The 17,866-nt window shown below is 43.3% G+C and overlaps 1 protein-coding gene across 1 annotated transcript; it reads right to left on the reverse strand.

The window, feature by feature from the left end:
• Positions 1-4,804: 4,804 nt before the first annotated feature.
• On the reverse strand, positions 4,805-17,579 carry Dppa2 (developmental pluripotency associated 2). Its single transcript, XM_059277736.1, has 7 exons — positions 17,545-17,579; positions 12,313-12,437; positions 10,933-11,081; positions 10,788-10,841; positions 8,826-9,084; positions 6,144-6,339; positions 4,805-4,889 (listed from the first exon to the last, which is right to left on the reverse strand). Exons 1-7 carry the CDS (start codon positions 17,577-17,579, stop codon positions 4,805-4,807), a joined length of 903 nt encoding a protein of 300 aa, XP_059133719.1.
• Positions 17,580-17,866: the final 287 nt, after the last annotated feature.

Genomic DNA, 17,866 nt, shown 5'->3' on the forward strand with positions numbered 1-17,866 from the left:
TAATTAATTAATTAAAATAAAGTAAAACTGGGTGGTGGTGGCCCATGCCTTTAATCCCAGCACTTGGGAGGCCGAGGCAGGCAGATCTCTGAGTTTGGTCTGTAGAACGAGTTCCAGGACAGCCAGGGTTACTCAGAGAAACCCTTGTCTCAAAAGCACAAAACCAAGAAACAAACTGAGTTAAAAATAGGGAATGATATTCATATATGGATACCACGTGACTTACCAAGTCACAAAACTGTGTATAAATTCCCACATCATTCAACACACCAACAGCAGAGGTTTAGTTCTGGCACCCTTAGAGGGGAAGACTGTGGCTACAGTTTTTGTTGTTGTTGTTGTTGTTGTTGTTTGTTTTTTTAGCTTACAAGAAATTAAGTTGTGGTGTGATGTTTTTCAAACCAACTTGGCTTTGTCTTTTCTCTCTCCAGCTTAGCCCCCATCCACCCCCTCCTCAGGTCCTCCTTCCCGCAGGGCCGCCTTTTCACATTCAAGTTAAGCACTTCTGCTTTTGTGGCAGCCCAGTGTTTGTTTCACAGCGTCCGCATGGTGCCTCACGACAGCCCGTAACTCCAGCTCCAGGATTTCCAGAGCACACTTTTAGCCTACATGAAAAAGTATAGATTTTTTGTTTGGTTTTTATCTTTCTGAGGCTGGAGCATCCACTTGATATAAATAGGAAGTGTTTTATCACAGTCCTGGTCATGTTCCCTCAAAACTACGACATAGTATTTCTTAAAAGATAGCAGGACCACTAGCAGAAGTGGTCTGAGAAGTCGGAGGCCAGTCTGTCTACGTGGTGATTTCCAGGTCAGCCAGGGCTTCAGAATGAGATCCTATGTCAAGAATTAGGTGAGGAGGAAGGGGACTTGGAGGGGCAGAGGAAGGGGTAACCATAATCAGGATATAGTATGTGACAAAGAAAGTCTATTTTCAATAAAAGGAAAAAAGATTAAAAAGTAAGATTAATACCACGAATTTGTATCCATCATTGTTGGAAGCATCTTTGCTAGCTCCACAGCCCTAGAAGAGTGAGAGTGGGATTGTAAGAACTGAATCCAGTACTAGATATAAAGCAAAGAACAATCAGACTGCAACCCACAAAACCAGGGAGGCTACATGGGGGGACAGGGGGAGGGGGGACACCCTAGGATGACTGTGGCTTATAATAAGTTTTGGTTTTACTAAATCATTGGGCAAGCCTCAGTGAAATATTTCACTATTAGGATAAGAATTTGTACTGTATCAAGCTGATAATAGAAAGAAAGAAAGAAAGAAAGAAAGAAAGAAAGAAAGAAAGAAAGAAAGAAAGAAAGAAAGAAAGAAAGAAAGGAAGGAAGGAAGGAAGGAAGAAAGAAAGAAAGAACTGAATCCATTCTTTACTTGGGTCAAGTTGAGTTTTGTTTGCTTGCATTTTTGAGAGAAAGTCTCAATAAATAGCTCAGTCTGGCCTTTAACTCATGGTTATTCTCCTGCCTCTGTTTCCCAAATGTTGGGACTGCAAGTGTGCATCACTAGACTAGCTGAAGGCACTTTCCTTTTTGAGATAGGGTCTCCCATAGTCTAGACAGGCCTGGAATTTTGCTGTGTGGTCTACCTTGACTCCTGACCTCCTACCTCCACCTGCTGAGTGCAGGGATTACAGGCGTGTTCCTCCATGTCAAAGTTGAGGCAACATTTGAAGCTAGGAAGTTAAGTAAGCATAGAAATCCATGTGTTTCAAAGACAATATTTAAATGATGTCCTATTTAAAAGGTCAGAAAAAGCCAGATTATTGACATTCCAAGGAGAAAGATGGTGTTGGGAGTACCAACGATGTAGTTTAGCTGTTAGAGTGCTTGGCTATGGTACTCAAAGCCATGGGTGGGATCTCTGTCACCACAGAAACTAGGTGCAATGATTGTCACCTGTAATCCTAGTACTCAGTACTCAGGAAGCGGAGGCAGGAGGATCAGAAGCAATTTATGAGACCCTGTCAGAGACATCCACACTCATGCTCTCAGGAGTATCTTATATTCTTTCTAATCGCTCTTTCTTTCTTAACCTTCATGCTTAAGCCCACATTAAAATATATTTAATAAACACCCAGCAAAAGAAGCTATTTACCCAATAGAAAGCATGCCTGAAATAGAATTATTTTAGGGTAGAGGGGCTTATTATCTGGGGGTAGGAGGTGAGGTGATCTCACTGTAGCCCAATCTAACTTCAAACTCACAGTAATCCTCCTGCCTCACCTCCCAAGTGCTAAAATTACAGGCATTAGCCATCATGCTCAGCTGGAAATAGAATTACCCTTTGAATAATCACTTGGAGAAAATAGTAGTTGAGGCAGGAAATAGCTGAGGGAACCAAGGACCATGTGGTTTAAGGCAAGAAAACTCTAATTTCTTAGATACATTATCAAAATTATCAGTAAAGGGATAATTGCACCCGTAGACTTCTTTTGTAGAATTCTCTATGGTACATGAATTACAGATATTAACAACCTGGTTGGACACCATGAAATACACCAGTATAATCACTGTCTTGATGAAATATACTATTGAAAAGACAAGTGATATTTCTAATGCATAGTTAAATTACAGTGAAAGGCCTGAAAATCACGTCTCAAATAATAAACTCTGGAAACAGAGTTCACCATCTTTAACCATCGGGGAAACGCAAATTAGACAAAACTGAGATTCCAACTCATCCCAGTTGGAATGGCTACCAGCCAGAAGAAAAAGGACAACAAATTCTAGAGGGTGGAGGGGAGAGGACCCTTCATATTCTGCTGGTGGGAGGGTAGATCTGTGACACTATGGAAGTCAGCAGAGGTTCCTCAATCTAAAACCAGAACTACCATGACTCAGGTAGCCCACTTCTGAAGACATACCTGAAGTACTTCATGTCAATAAACCAGAGACGCTTGTCCGTCCCTGTTTACTGTCACATTTAATCACAATAGCTGGGAGATGGAAACAGCCTAGAGGTGCAACAAATGAATGGATAGAGGAAATGAAGTACACACACACAGTGAAATGTTATCCTTATTTAAAAAAAAAAAAATGGGGCCTGTGAGATGGTTCAGTGAATAAAAGCACTTTCTGCCAAAATAGTGACACTCTAAATTCAATCTCCAGTTCTCATGTGGTGCAAGGAGGAAGCTGACTCCCAGAAGTTGTCCCTTTTACCTTCACACACACATACACACACACTCACGTGCAAGCATCTTAGACAAGGTGGGAGGTTCCAGATTGCCAACACATAGCTGGGTACAATTGCTCAGAAAGGGGTGTGCGTGCATAATACGTGCAGGTGAGAGTCCTAGCCTGACAAATGCAGTATTAAAAGAGGGGTATAACCCAAACTAAGTGTTGTCTCATGTTGCTAAACTATTCCCTGTGTCTGTCTGTCTCAGGGGGGTAGAGAGATGGCTCAGCAGTTAATTATAAGAACACTTGCTGCTCTTCCAGAGGACCCAAGTTTGGCTGCCTACCCCACATTAAGCATTTCTCTAAAACAAAACTTTAGGGGCTCCAGCACTTTCTGGCCTCCATGGTGCCTGCACATACATGCAGACAAGCACACACCTAATAACATAGATATTGAAAAGGAGTGAAAATTTTATCAGAAACCCCATGACTTTGCATGCTGTCTTTTGCTTAAGGTGCCCGAGTGACTGCTGGGGGATTGGCTCCAGAATAGCCCCATACACTTTCACTGATACTTAAGATCGAGACGCTCAAGTCTTCTAAACAAAACGGTAAAGTATTTGTATACACCAACCACATTCTTCAGTATTCACCCCTCTCCTTTTCTCCCCTTTTTTTTTTTTTTTTTTTGGTTTTTCAAGACAGAGTTTCTCTGTGTAGCTTTGCGCCTTTCCTGGAACTTGCTTGGTAGCCTAGGCTAGCCTCGAACTCACAGAGATCCGCCTGCCTCTGCCTCCCGAGTGCTGGGATTAAAGGCATGCACCACCACCGCCCGGCTCCCCTTCTTTTTTTTTTTTTTAAAGATTTATTTATTTATTATGTATACAGAAGAGGGTGCCAGATCTCATTACAAATGGTTGTGAGCCACCATGTGGTTGCTGGGAATTGAACTCAGGACCTCTGGAAGAGCAGTCAGTGCTCTTAACCTCTGAGCCATCTCTCCAGCCCCAGCTCCCCTTCTTTTAAGACAGGATTTCATGTAACTCTGGGTGGCCTGGAACTCAAAGATCTAACTGCCTCTCCCTCCCATGTGCTAGGATTATAGGCATGTATCATGCCTGGTTCTGTATCCTCACTTTTATTATGTGTGGTGCTTAGCACAATGTAATGCTGTATAAGTAGACAATGAACTGGATTGTTCAGGGAATACTAAGGAAAAATGTGTGCACACCTTTAATACAGATTAGAACCCAGAAATTTTAAGTCAGTACAGATGGCCAGTGATGTAGTTCAGAACAGACTAGCAGGTTTAAATTATGCTGTTTCTTGTATAAAAAACAAACAAACAAAACAAAACAAAAACACCTATTTTTCATTTTAACCACTCCTTGGTTTCTAGACCTTCACACTATGAGGAAATTCTTTGCTGTTCTCTGAAGTTCAGTTAGGCGCTTTCTGTAAATGATGAGACTGAGTTGCTTGAAGACTGGGGATTTTATTTTGTTATAAGACATCTTTCCACTCAAATTGTTCTCTGAACCCTATGAACAAGATAGCATTGAGCAAGTCCAACCCAGGAATGGATGTCCAGTTTCTGCAGAGATGGATGTCCAGTTTCTTAGCCATTGCAGGGCTCTTCCATTCCTCAGAGCAGAAACCTTGACATCAGTCTAAGTTGGCAAATTTGGAGATAGCTTTTTGTGTTTCTTTGCAGAGCGTTTCTCGCTTTGAAAATTTCTCAACATCTTCCTATTGCTGTAAGAGAAATGTTCGAAGGTGGTCAAAAGTTGCTAGGGGTAAGATCCAAGATTTTTCCCTTAAACAAAGATAAAAGCTGGGTGTGGTGGCGCACAACTTTAATCCCAGCACCAGGGAGGGAGGCAGAGGCAGGCGAACGGATTGTAACTGAGTTTGAAGCCAGCCTGGGACCTTGTCTCAAAACCAAAACAAACTGAACAAATACAGTAAGGAATCCATTTTATTTCAGGAGCCCCTGAGATGGTTTTCCTGGCTCCTGGGAGTGATGAGTGAAGAGCCTTATACAGTCAAGTTTGTGCACACTCTCAGGGTTCACATTTGTTTTGTACTCATGGATAGATTTTTGAGTTCTAGAGTCTAAGCAGGGCTGGCATGTATCTCTGCAGGAAAAGCTGCCTGCTGGGGATTCTGAGCACCTGATTTCGATCACTTCTGCCATAACACTTGTGCTGTGGCATGCCTGTGTAACCCGATCCCAAACAAAATAAATGGAACTAAAATCAAAAGCAGTATTTGTAAGACCAATCAATATACACTTTCTTTGAGTCTTTGTAGCCATCAAGAAAGCCTCTCTACCAACCAGGACAACAGGGTATCCTTGCTCACCCCCTGAGTTTCCCACAGCTACTCCAATCACAACTTCTTTACTCACTTCTCTTTCAGCACGGATTTTTCTCACTAATTTTTGTACCTCCAAGAAATAGACACCTAGTAGGCACTAATGTTCATGCAGGGTCTCATATAGGCTGGCCTCTATGGCCGTACCTCCGGTTTTATGCTGTGCTGGGGATTGAACCCAGCCCAGGGTCTTATTTATGCCAGGCAAGCGTTGTGTCCACTGAGTTACATTCCCAGCCACTTACTCTAGTTTTTGGACTAGTTGCCTAAAATTAAAGTGAAGCTAAGGTCCCCGCTTGTCAGGCATGTTGCTATCCCTATTTTCTTTTTCTTTTTTTTGGTTTTTTTCAAGACAGGGTTTCTCTGTGTAGCTTTGCACCTTTCCTGGATCTTGCTCTGTAGCCCAGGCTGGCCTCGAACTCACAGAGATCCACCTGGCTCTGCCTCCCGAGTGCTGGGATTAAAGGCGGGCGCCACCACCGCCCAGCGTGTTATCCCTATTTTCACCCGATTTATATGGCAAAACAAGAAAACAGGGTGTTCGCTTTCTGGTTTCTTTTTGGTTATTCAGAAATTCATCTAAATGTCTTGCTTTTTCTCTTCCCTATGCCTAGAGAGACACTTGGGGGTTACCTGTGGACGCATTCAGGGCACAGCAGGTTGTCTTCCACTCCTGGGGTTGGGAAAACACAGGCTGGTAATAGGAAGAGACACATCATCCTCTGCGGAGTGTCTGGAACCCAGGCATGACCGGCGTGCATCTGCAGGTACACCCAGCCTGCCTTATCTGCAGGGAGCATTCTGCCGTGGACAACACACCACCTGGATCCTGAGAAGTAGGAAGCAAGTATAGGAGAGGGAAAGTCAAGACAACGCTCCATGACCTCTCAGAAAGCTACTCTTGAATTTGCTATCTTATGGTCTGCTAAAAATCAAATGCCTTGTGATAGCTTATAAACTGTCAAAACTCTCACATCACGTGCACAGGGGAATTTAAGTATTAAAAAAAAAAAAAGAAATTGAGTGAGATGCATAGAAAACAGGCCAGATGACGGTTTCTAACCATAAATTATGTAGTCCAAAGGAATCTTAGTTACTTTGAAGAATGCTAGCTTTGTGCTCAAGATTTTGCTAAATGGTTCACATATTAATACATTTATTATTGATACTTGTATTCTACTTCCCTTTCTTTCCAATACTAGAGATTAAATCCAGGACCTCATGCACACTAGGCAACATTTCTGCCACTATGCCAAGCCTCCCAAACCCTTGCTTTTCCTACAGGGGAGATAGCAAGTACTTATTACTAAATACCATTTTTCCCCAATAAACTGACCCAGGTATTCTCATACAGCCCACTTATCTATAACAACTACATTGTATTGATCTGACTTAAGGAGCCATGACTGGTAAATCAGGGGGGAAAATTCCATACACAAAATTGCCTCAATGCATACATACATACATGCTTTGGAATAAATGTAACCAAAAGTGGAAGACCTATAAAAAGACTTTTAAAAAGCCTGAAAGAAATTGGAGAAGACTCCCATCATGGCCCTAGACTGGGAAAAAAATTGTAAAACTGGCTCTTACCAAAAACAAACTAGAGATTCAATATACTTTCCAAATTTTTCAATGTCGTTCTTCACAGAAACAGGGGAAAAAAATTCTAAAACTCACATGGGAGCACAAAAGGACCTGGAGACCCAATACAATCCTGAACAGCAACAAATAATGCAGAAACATCTAATTAAGATAGGCTACAGAGCCAAATTAACTAAGGTAGCCTGGTCCTGGCACATACTAATGGAAGAGAAGACCCCGACATAATAAACCCAGGAAGCTATAGCCACTGGATTTTGACATAGATGCCACAAATACACATTGGAAAAAAGCCTCTTTGCTGAATGGTTCCTGAAAAATCAGATAGCCACATGAAGAAAAAGATCTGCCTTTCTGTACAAAAATCAACTCTAAAATGGATGGAAGACATTAACACAAGACCTGACTATTAAGAAAATGAAAAGACTTTAGGAAACAGGCATAGGGAAGAACTTTCAGAATAAGACTCTACCAACTTGGAAAAATACCAGTAATTAATAAATAGGATCTCATGAAATTACATTTCATATAACAAGGAAACAAAGGCTGAAAAGACAGCCCATAAAATGGGAGAAAAATCTTTGCTACACAGATGTGTGTGTGTGTGTGTGTGTGTGTGTGTGTGTGTGTGTGTGTATACACATGTATAACAAAATATCTATAATACTTAGTATTCACTATTAACCACCCACCTTTCTTTTAAACAAGGTCTCCCTATGTAGCCTTCATTAGCCTGGAACTCACTAGAGACTGGCCTCAAGTTCATAGACAGGTCAGCCTGCCTTTGCCTCCCATGTGCTGGGATTACATACAGATGCACACCACAAAGCCAAGTTTTCTGTGGTGATGGGGATGTAATTCAAGCTTTAAACACACCAGGCACTCAACTGATTGAGCTGCATTCTCAATCCCTATGAATACCTTAAGTAGGAAAGGATGGTATACTTTATTCAGGCTGATAACACATTATTAAGTTTCCCTCTCAACATGGGAATCCCCATATTTAGCAATGAGACAGTGTCAAAATTAGTCCAAGTAAGATTTTGCTATTCATCAAGAGGAAAAGATAAGCCGGGCGGCAGTGGCGCACACCTTTAATCCCAGCACTCGGGAGACAGAGCCAGGTGGATCTCTGTGAGTTTGAGGCCAGCCTGGTCTACAGAGTGAGATCCAGGACAGGCACCAAAACTACACAGAAAAAGAAGAAAGAAAAAAAAAAAAAAGGAAAAAATGAAGTCCTATGTGAATCAATTTTATAATTCATGGCAGTCATTCTCAACCTATGGGTCATGACCCCTTTGGCAAACCTCTATCTCCAAACATTCCGAAAAGTAGCAGAATTACAGTTATGAAGTAACAATGAAAATAATTTTATGGTTAGGGGGTCACCACAACATGAGGAACTGTATTATTAAAGGGTCACAGCATTAGGAACGTTGAGCACCAGTGATCTAGTTTGGCTTCATTTTGAGATGTAGCCTTTGATTACCCAGGTTGGTCTTGAACTCACCATAAAGTGAAGAGAGCTCTTGAACTACTGACCCACCAGCCTCCACCTCCCAAGTGCTGGGAACACACATATGCACCACCCTACCTGGTTAGTCACCTAGACTTCATTATAACCCCGGATACTTTCTAGTCCTTCTGTCCCATGCTGATGTTAACTAAGCAGGCTTCTAAAGAGGAGTACTCACACCTTGCTGATGGTCTTACCAGTGGTTGGTGGCAGAAAGGCCTTTACATTAGAGGGAAGAGGTTGTCGGTTCACATTTCTAGGCTGGGTAGCTCTCATAGCAATCCTTCCCCAGGTTGCGAATACCGACTCCCTTTCTGAAGTTAGCACTTCAACTATACCGGTCTCCTCACTCCTACTACTGTTGAGATTTTCAGGCTTGGATCCTTTGGTGACAACAGTCTTGGGTTTCCTGGGAAGTGTCTTCAGTCTGGCTTCAAGAGATGTGTCAGGAATGTGCTGAAAATGAAATTCACCAGTATTCAAAACAGCTCTTGCAGAAAGGACTTGTTATGCCAATTTCACACTGGCTTGAGCCAAGTATGAAAATTTTAAAACGCTACTCTCTATAGTGTTCGTTCAGCAGGGAGAAAACTCTGATAGTTCAAAGCTCAGATCCGGCTGGAGAAATGGCTAGTGCAGAAGATCAGGGAGATCACTGGCCTGGAGGTAGCATTCCAACAAACTGCTAATAAACATTTGTTTCCCCACAAATGCCTATAACCACAGCTCCTAGGGGGATGACACAGGATTGTTGGTGCTAGTTAGCTTTCAGAATAGCAGAGAAAACTTGAGCACCAGATACAGGGAGAGACACTGCCCGCTTCAAAAGAGTACCACATGGCTAGGACACCAAATGCCTTCTTCTGGTCTCCATGTGCACAGGTACATGGATCTGCACACAGGAAAAAAAAATGGAGATACAAGTAAGATCATAAACTCAAAGCCAGGCTCGACTACATATTAAGATAACAAGGTCTAGGCACTTAGTTGTGGGATCTGTTGAAGGTGCTTTGTTTTTTGTCTATTTATTGAATCAGGATCTCTGTGGAACGGTCCTGGCTGTCTTGGAACTAGCTCTAGGCCAGGCTGGCCTTGGGAACTCAGAGATCTTCCTGCTTCTGCCTCCCTAGTGCTGAGATGGGAGGTGTGTGCCACCACACCCGGCTGACGATTCATTTGTTTTTGTTTTCAGTCTTACTCTGTAGCCCAGGCTGGCCTTGAACTTGACGCCCACCTTCCTGTCTCAGTCTTCCAAATGATAGGATTACAGTTGCTGCCCATCCAGCTCTTTTTGATTTGAGGCAACAACAAAATGATCTTCTCGGCCTAGAATCTACTATGTGGCCAAGATAGACAGACCCTCTTGTCCCCAACCTTCCCAGTTCTGGGTTCCTAGTTTTGTCACGCCCAACTCTAGCACCCAGTTACAAAAACAAAAACCATGGTAAGATGAGAAGTTGTGTAGTGGACAAAGAGCTTGAGTGCTTCTAAACAACCTTACTTGACTATATTCAAATCAATAAATAGTGTGGAACCTAGTGGCGCAGGCCGATCATCCCAACTATTTGTACCTGTAATCCTGGCAGTTGGGAGGTTTGAAGTATCAGGATTCCGAGCTCAATAATCTCCTTAAGTTACCCAGAGAGTTGTAGGGCAGTCTAAGACACTTGGAAACCTTATCAAGACAAACTATTAGATGTAGTGGCATACATCCTTAGCTTCAGCATGAAGGAGGCAGAGGCAGGTGGATCTCTGAGTTCCAGGCTGCCCAGGTAGCTACACAATGAGACCTTGTCTCAAAAAACAAACAAAACCGCGCCGGGCGGTGGTGGAATCCCAGCACTCAGGAGGCAGAGGCAGGCGGATCTCTGTGAGTTCAAGGCCAGCCGGGTCTCCAAAGCGAGTTCCACGAAAGGTGCAAAGCTACACAGAGAAACCCTGTCTCGAAAAAACAAAAACAAAAACAAACAAACAACAACAAAAAAAAAACCACTCACGCAACCAAATACATAGTGAAAAATGGAAAGTTGAGTTCAACCACACATTTGGTCCCTCAAATGTCAGTAACCATGCCTTAGAGGAGAAAGGTTACATATAGAAGTTTTAGTGAGCCCACAGGGAGAGCCCACCTTCACTCCATCCCCATATCCATTACTCACGCATTGCTGTTTGGAATACGAATTCTTCTGGAGTCTCTTGTAAACGTCAATTTTCTAAGGAAACGAAGAGAAAATAGTTAAAAACCCGACCGGACTCCACACACTTAGTCCAAAGAGCACAGAATCCCAGTGTGAGGGCACCAACCTTTCCATCTGTACTCAAGTTGTGATAGCGACACCATTCCCGAAGAGTGTTCCGGGACACATCATTAATGGGGGGCAGCACAGCTGGCAGATGGGGCACTTGTAGGGACGCTGGAGGCTTGCTAGCCTCAAAAGTTGGCACAGGAGGAACTTAGAAGAGAAGAGACAAAGCAATAACGAATACCAGGTAATTGCTCACAAACCAGTTTGCACATACACCTTTTTCTTTCCCTCCTGTTAAAATGAGGGAAAAAAAAAACGAGGAATTCACTTGACCAAGATCACACACCCCTTAAAACAGGGGACCCGGGACAGCAACCCACCTTAACATTCTAACTTCTATGCTTTCTTTTAAGATTTTGTCTTATTATGTTTGTGTATGTGCCAATGTGTATTCTAGACAACTGAGCTATTTCTGTTTTGTTTTGTTCTTTTTTTTTTTGTTGATACAGGGTTTCCTCTGTGTAGCTTTTCGAGCCTGTCCTGGAACTCACTCTGTAGCCCAGGCTGGCCTCGAACTCACAGATTCACTTGCTGCTGCCTCCCGAGTGCTGGGATTAAAGGCGTGCGCCACCGAAACCACCACTTGTTTTGTTTTTTTCCAAGACAGGGTTTCTCTGTGTAACAAGGCTGTCCTCGAACTCTTTGTAGACCACCTTGGTCTACAAACTCGGGAGATCTCTCGGCCTGCCTCTGCCTCGCATGGGCTGGGATTAAAGGTGTGTTTCACCACCGCCCCCACCTATTTTCCTATCTTAAACAAGACAGCGCACATGGGGCTTAGCAACTGAGCTAGGTGAAAATTTCTCCCGGGGAATTACAGTGAGGTTGAAGAAGCCTGCCTGGCCTGGTGATGCAGGCCTTTAAACCTTTAGTCCCAGCACCAGAGAGACAGAAAGGGGGGATTTTTTTCTGTTGAGTTTGAGGCAAGCCTCATCTACATAGAAAGCTCTAGGACAGCCAAGGCAGCACAGTGAAAAACTAAGTCAAATAAAACTAAATCTTGCCGGGCAGTGGTGGCGCACGCCTTTAATCCCAGCACTCGGGAGGCAGAGCCAGGCGGATCTCTGTGAGTTCGAGGCCAGCCTGGGCTACCAAGTGAGTCCCAGGAAAGGCGCAAAGCTACACAGAGAAACCCTGTCTCGAAAAACCAAAAAAAAAAAAAAAAAACCAAAAAAAAAAAAAAAACAACAAAAAAAAACAAACTAAATCTACTTTTCTTGGCTTTCCAGAGGCTTACTGAGAAATCTACCTCACGTCTACATTGTTTTCCCCAGGATTCTTTTTTTTTTTTTTGGTTTTTCGAGCCTCCCGAGTGCTGGGATTAAAGGCGTGCACCACCGCTGCCCGGCTTCCCCAGGATTCTTCCGTTTGACAATACCTGGTGGCTGGAGGCCAATGGGTGAAGAAATAATTGATTCGGTAGACACTTCGATCATGGGCTCCTCTGTCACTGGGACCAGCGTTAAAATAACATTTTCTTCATCAATTTCCTCCTTACAGAAGCTCTGCAAAGAGAAGCAGTGAGAGTCTGCATACTCACAAGGCAAGCTTAATGAAGTCATCATTTACCATCCGTGTTTGGGTGTTAGGAAAGCAAGATGCCCAGAAGTTGGAGGAGTGTGACCACTGTGGGAGGACTTACTGTACCAAGGTAAGTTATCTAGTTGTCCTCTTTTGCAAGTGATATATACCTAGTCTCAGAAAAGAAATGAATTAAGGCCGGGTGGTGGTGGCACACACCTTTAATCCCAGCACTGGGGAGGCAGAGCCAGGCGGATCTCTGTGAGTTCCAGGCCAGCCTGGTCAACAAAGTGAGTTTCAGGAAAGGTGCAGAGCTACACAGAGAAACCCTGTCTGGAAAAACCAAAGAAAGAAAGAAAGAAAGAAAGAAAGAAAGAAAGAAAGAAAGAAAGAAAGAAAGAAAGAAAAAGGAAGGAAGGAAGGAAGGAAGGAAGGAAGGAAGGAAGGAAGGAAGGAATGGATTAAGACTATGGGGTAGTGACATCTCCTTGAGGAAGTTCTTGAACATTCTACAGACTGTGCCACACCCCTCCCCTTCAGGAGAAATCTCTTCACCCCCTTTACTTCCAAACTTGAATTACTGATTTTTTTTTTTTACATTTGTATAGCATCTTTTCAAGGTACTCCAGACACAGATTTACTTTTACTACCTAAAAAACAAACAACACCCTCTTTACTTCCAAATTTGAATTAATGATTTTTTTTACATTTGTATAGTATCTTTTCAAAGTACTCCAGACACAGATTTACTTTTGCTACCTAAAAAACAAACAACACCCCCTTTACTTCCAAACTTGAATTACTGATTATAATTATTATTATTATTTTACATTTGTATAGCACCTTTTCTTTTCTTTTCTTTTTTTGGGGGGGTTTTTCGAGACAGGGTTTCTCTGTGTAGCTTTGTGCCTTTCCTGGATCTTGCTCTGTACACCAGGCTAGCCTCAAACTCACAAAGATCCGTCTGCCTCTGCCTCCCGAGTGCTGGGATTAAAGGCATGTGCCACCACCACCCGGCCTAGCACCTTTTCAAAGTACTCCAGACACAGATTCACTTTCGTTACCTAAAAAACAAACAAATAAACAAAAAAAACAAATGCCAGGCGGTGGTGGCACATACCTTTAATCCCAGCACTTGGGAGGCAGAAACAGGCAGATCTCTAAGTATGAGGCTAGCCTGGTCTACATAGAGTTCCAAAACAGCCTGAGCTACACATCAACAAAACAAAATACATCACCCCACTCTGGGGATGAGGTCTAAAAGCGGTAGTGAGTTGGCCTGGCCAGTTCTGTCTTGTAGCTTGATACAGTGGCCCTGTCTGGCCCAGGATCACTGAAGTCTACATCCACCTGGCATTCGAGGTACTGGGAACTGGTTACTTCTCATTAGGAAAAAAAAAATGGCTACTTAAATATATAAATATATAAATGTTTTTAAATGTATATGTTGTCAAAAAATTTCACTAATTTTAGTTCACTCTTCCTAGAGATTTTTAATTAGCTACAGCATTCCTTGTCTAAGACAAATTTACAGGTTACTATTTCATCTAAGCAACAGTTTCATTTTGCTCCCAGGAGATACATAGTGTCAAACATGTGGAAAGAAAGTAACAAGCAAAGAGGATTCCAAGATGGAGGCTTTGAACCCGAATTGATTCCTCCAAGTTGGAAACAAAAGTGAGACCTCGAAAGACAGCGGAAAAGAACTCCCGGAGAAAATAAATTCTCTTAGAAAGAAAGGTTACCTCGTTATAAACATCCTGGCTGCATTGTGCCATTTCCACGCAGGCTTCAGGGAAGACAAACGCTGCAAAAGTAAGGATGTCTGCAGCTCACTACTGCTAACCTGAGCGTTCTTTTACAGGTAAATGCCGCCTCCTACTTCCTGTCGTCCAAATAGGCTTTCCCCTCCTCCGCTCTCCACCCCTTTCTGTCTTTCACAGTGACTTTATCAGCTCCACTGATCTCAGGAGATAACTGATGGTACACAGCGGAATTATTAAGTCAATCAAAAGCCCACATCACTCCCCTTTTTTAAAAATCTGGGCCTTTGAGCTACTCAGGGTGTCAAATGTCTGTAATCCCAGTTTTCTGGATGTAGAAATAGGAGCAGGAGATCATAACAACCCCAGGTCTGTCTGGACTACATAACAAGAGCCTCCCTAAGGGTAGTGCATGCTAGTTATCCCAGAGCTGGAGAGCCTGAGCCAGGAAAACGTTCAGTTCCACTCAGCCTCTGTGAAACCCTCTGTCTTTAAAGGAAGGAAGGGGGCTGGAGAGATGGCTCAGCGGTTAAGAGCACTGACTATTCTTTCAGAGGACCCAGGTTCCTAGCACTCACATGGCAGCTCATAACTGCCTGTACCTCCAGATTCAGGGGATCTAACACCTTCACACAGACAAAACATGAGGGTGCATAAAATAAAAATGAATAATTATTTTTAAAAGGAAGGTAGAAAGAAACAAAACAAAAAAGACAGCCCTCCCCCCAAAAAATATTTAATTTGTTAAGGGGTTGTCTGTAAATCTAAATTATGAAGCCCTTCCTGAATCACTCCTTTGAGGGTGTGCCCCAGGAATCTGTGTTTCCGTGATCCCCTCAGGTGCTTCTTCTACAGTCAGGTAGCACTGCCCAAATCAAGCTTTGCTAGAAATAGCTTTGGAGACAAGAGCTGACACTCCTTGCCCCTCCCCTGTGGGATAGAATCTACCGTAACATCCAGAGAGTTGGGGACAGGCAAGGACTCCCCCTTCCCATGTGGGTGCCATAGCTGCTTTGATTAAGGTGACCTAGTGGCCTGAGGTGGGTGGCATTGAGACAAAGCCTTGCTGTTGTCTTTATTTTGTCACTTTGCCTCAACCTCCCAAATACAGTGATTACAGGCGACATCATGCCCTATTTATATACTAGAGTTCTCTCTCTCCCTCTGCCCCTTTAAATTTTCTTCATTTCTTTTATTAAGAATTAAACCACAGCCGGGTGGTGGTGGCGCACGCCTTTAATGCCAGCACTCAGGAGGCAGAGGCAGGCGGATCTCTGTGAGTTCGAGGCCAGCCTGGGCTACCAAGTGAGTTCCAGGAAAGGCGCAAAGCTACACAGAGAAACCCTGTCTTGAAAAACCAAAAAAAAAAAAAAAAAAAAGAATTAAACCAGACTTCTTGGACTGAAGATACAGTTCAATGGTAAGAGCACTGATTGATATTCCAGAGGACCCAGGTTAGATTGCCAGTATCCACACAGTGACTCTCAACTGTCCATAACTCCAGTTTCAGGGGATCTGAGACCTTCTGGACTTCAAGGGTACTTAGTGGTGTACATGCATACATGCAGGAAAAATACCCATACTTATAAAATGAAGTTTAAATTAGAACTTAAAAGACAAGCTACCAGCCGGGTGGTGGTGGCACATGTCTTTAATTCCAGCATTTGGGAGGCAGGCGGATCTCTGTGGGTTTGAGGCCAGCCTGGTCTACAAAGTGAGTTCCAGGACAGCCAGGACTGTTACACAGAGAAACTCTGTCTCGAAAAAACAAAACAAAACAAAACAAACAACAAACAAAAAGACAAGCTACCTTTTCACTAAAGCTGGGTGTGGTGGCACACACCTTTAAACTCAGCACTCTGGAAGCAGAGGCTGGCTGCAGCTTGGTCTAGGTCAACCAAGAATTCAAAGTGGGGATACTGTCTGAAACAAACAAAATAAATAATTTGGACAGGTTTATCACATTAGAGCTCCATGATCCCCTTCCAGGGCACCATATCAGCTAGCTCACACAGGACAGGATGTTGAAGCAGCTAAGAAGAATGGGGGGAAAAATGAAATGCCTGGGTTAGTGACTAGGAGTGGAAATGAAACTGAACACCTAAAAACCCTTTGTCTTCTCTCAGGCTGGGTGTGTTGGTGCACGCCTTTAATACCAGCACTGGGAGGCAGAGGCAAGTGAATCTCTGTGAGTACAAGTTCCAGGACAATCAGGGCAGTTACACAGAGAAATCCTGTCTTTTTTTTTTTTGGTTTTTTTTTTTTGGTTTTTTTTTCAAGACAGGGTTTCTCTGTGTAGCTTTGCGCCTTTTCTGGAACTCACTTGGTAGCCCAGGCTGGCCTCGAACTCACAGAGATCCACCTGGCTCTGCCTCCTGAGTGCTGGGATTAAAAGCGTGCGCCACCACCGCCTGGCGAAATCCTGTCTTAAAAAGCCAATAACAGTAATAATAATAAATCAGTCAGGTATGATGATGCATATCTTTAGCTCTAGCACTCAGGAGGCAGAGGCAGGCAGATCTCTGAGTTTGAGACTTGTCTGTGCTACATCAGGAAGTTCTGGACTAGCTAGGTCTACCCTGCTGGCTACACCTGAAGACCCTGTTTCTCTCTCTCTCTCTCTCTCTCTCTCTCTCTCTCTCTCTCTCTCTCTCTTTCCTTTTCCGAGACGGTTTCTCTGTGTTGCTTTGGAGCCTGTCCTGGAACTCGCTTTGTAGACCAGGCTGGCCTCGAACTCACAGATCCGCCTGGCTCTGCCTTCCGAGTGCTAGGATTAAAGGCATGTGCTACCGCTACCTGGCTAGTATGTATGTATGTATGTATGTATGTATGTATGTATGTATGTATTATGTATACAACATTCTGCTTGCATGTATACCTGCACACCAGAAGAGGGTGCCAGATCTCATTACAGATGGTTGTAAGCCACCATGTGGTTGCTGGGAATTGAACTCAGGACCTCTGGAAGAGCAGCCAGTGCTCTTAACCTCTGAGCCATCTCTCCAGACCCTCTCTTTTTCTTTCTTTCTTCTTTCTTTTGTCGGCTAGTTTTTATCTTTTTTTTTTTTTAAAGTTTTCACTTTTTTGTCTTTTGTGGCCATCACTGGACTGGCCACTGCCAAAATGAAGTTCAATCTCTTGCTGACTTCCGACTGGAGCAAGAACCACAAACAGCCTTTCAGTTCACCTTCTCACATCCAGGGGAAGATCACATCTTTCCCGCTTCCCACAGAGCTGAGGTGGAGGTATAACGCTCTGTCTATGCCCGTGCGAAAAGACAATGAAGTTCAGGTTTCTGGGGACACTACAAAGGCCAGCAGATGGGCGAAGCGTTCCAGGTGTACAGGAAGAAATATGTCATCTACACGGAAGGAGTGCAGAGGAAAAAAGACTAATGGCACAACAGTCCGTGTGGACATCCACCCCAGTGAGGTGGATATCATCAGACTAAAGCTGACAATGAAAAAAAGAAAAGAAAAGAAATCCTGGGAAGGAAAGCTAAGTCTAGACTTGAAGAAGGACAAGGCAAATAGAGGAAGAAATGACTGAGAAGATGTGGGATTAGAGGGACTCATACACAACCTTTTCATTAAAGACTGCCTAAGTAAAAATAAAAATAAAAAAACAATAAGAACCCACCAAGCGGTG

This window comes from Peromyscus eremicus, chromosome 12, assembly GCF_949786415.1.
Source record: "Peromyscus eremicus chromosome 12, PerEre_H2_v1, whole genome shotgun sequence".
Taxonomy (NCBI): domain Eukaryota; kingdom Metazoa; phylum Chordata; class Mammalia; order Rodentia; family Cricetidae; genus Peromyscus; species Peromyscus eremicus.

Excerpts from the sequence above, each read along its gene's own strand:
- Dppa2 (XM_059277736.1), bottom strand. The coding sequence starts at position 17,579 with ATGACATATTTCTTCCTGTACACCTGGAACGCTTC. Across the intron at positions 12,438-17,544 it reads CTGTACACCTGGAACGCTTC|CTTCTGTAAGGAGGAAATTG; the intron begins GCCCATCTGCTG and ends CTCTTTGCAGAG. Across the intron at positions 9,085-10,787 it reads CGTATTCCAAACAGCAATGC|CACATTCCTGACACATCTCT; the intron begins GTGAGTAATGGA and ends TTTCATTTTCAG.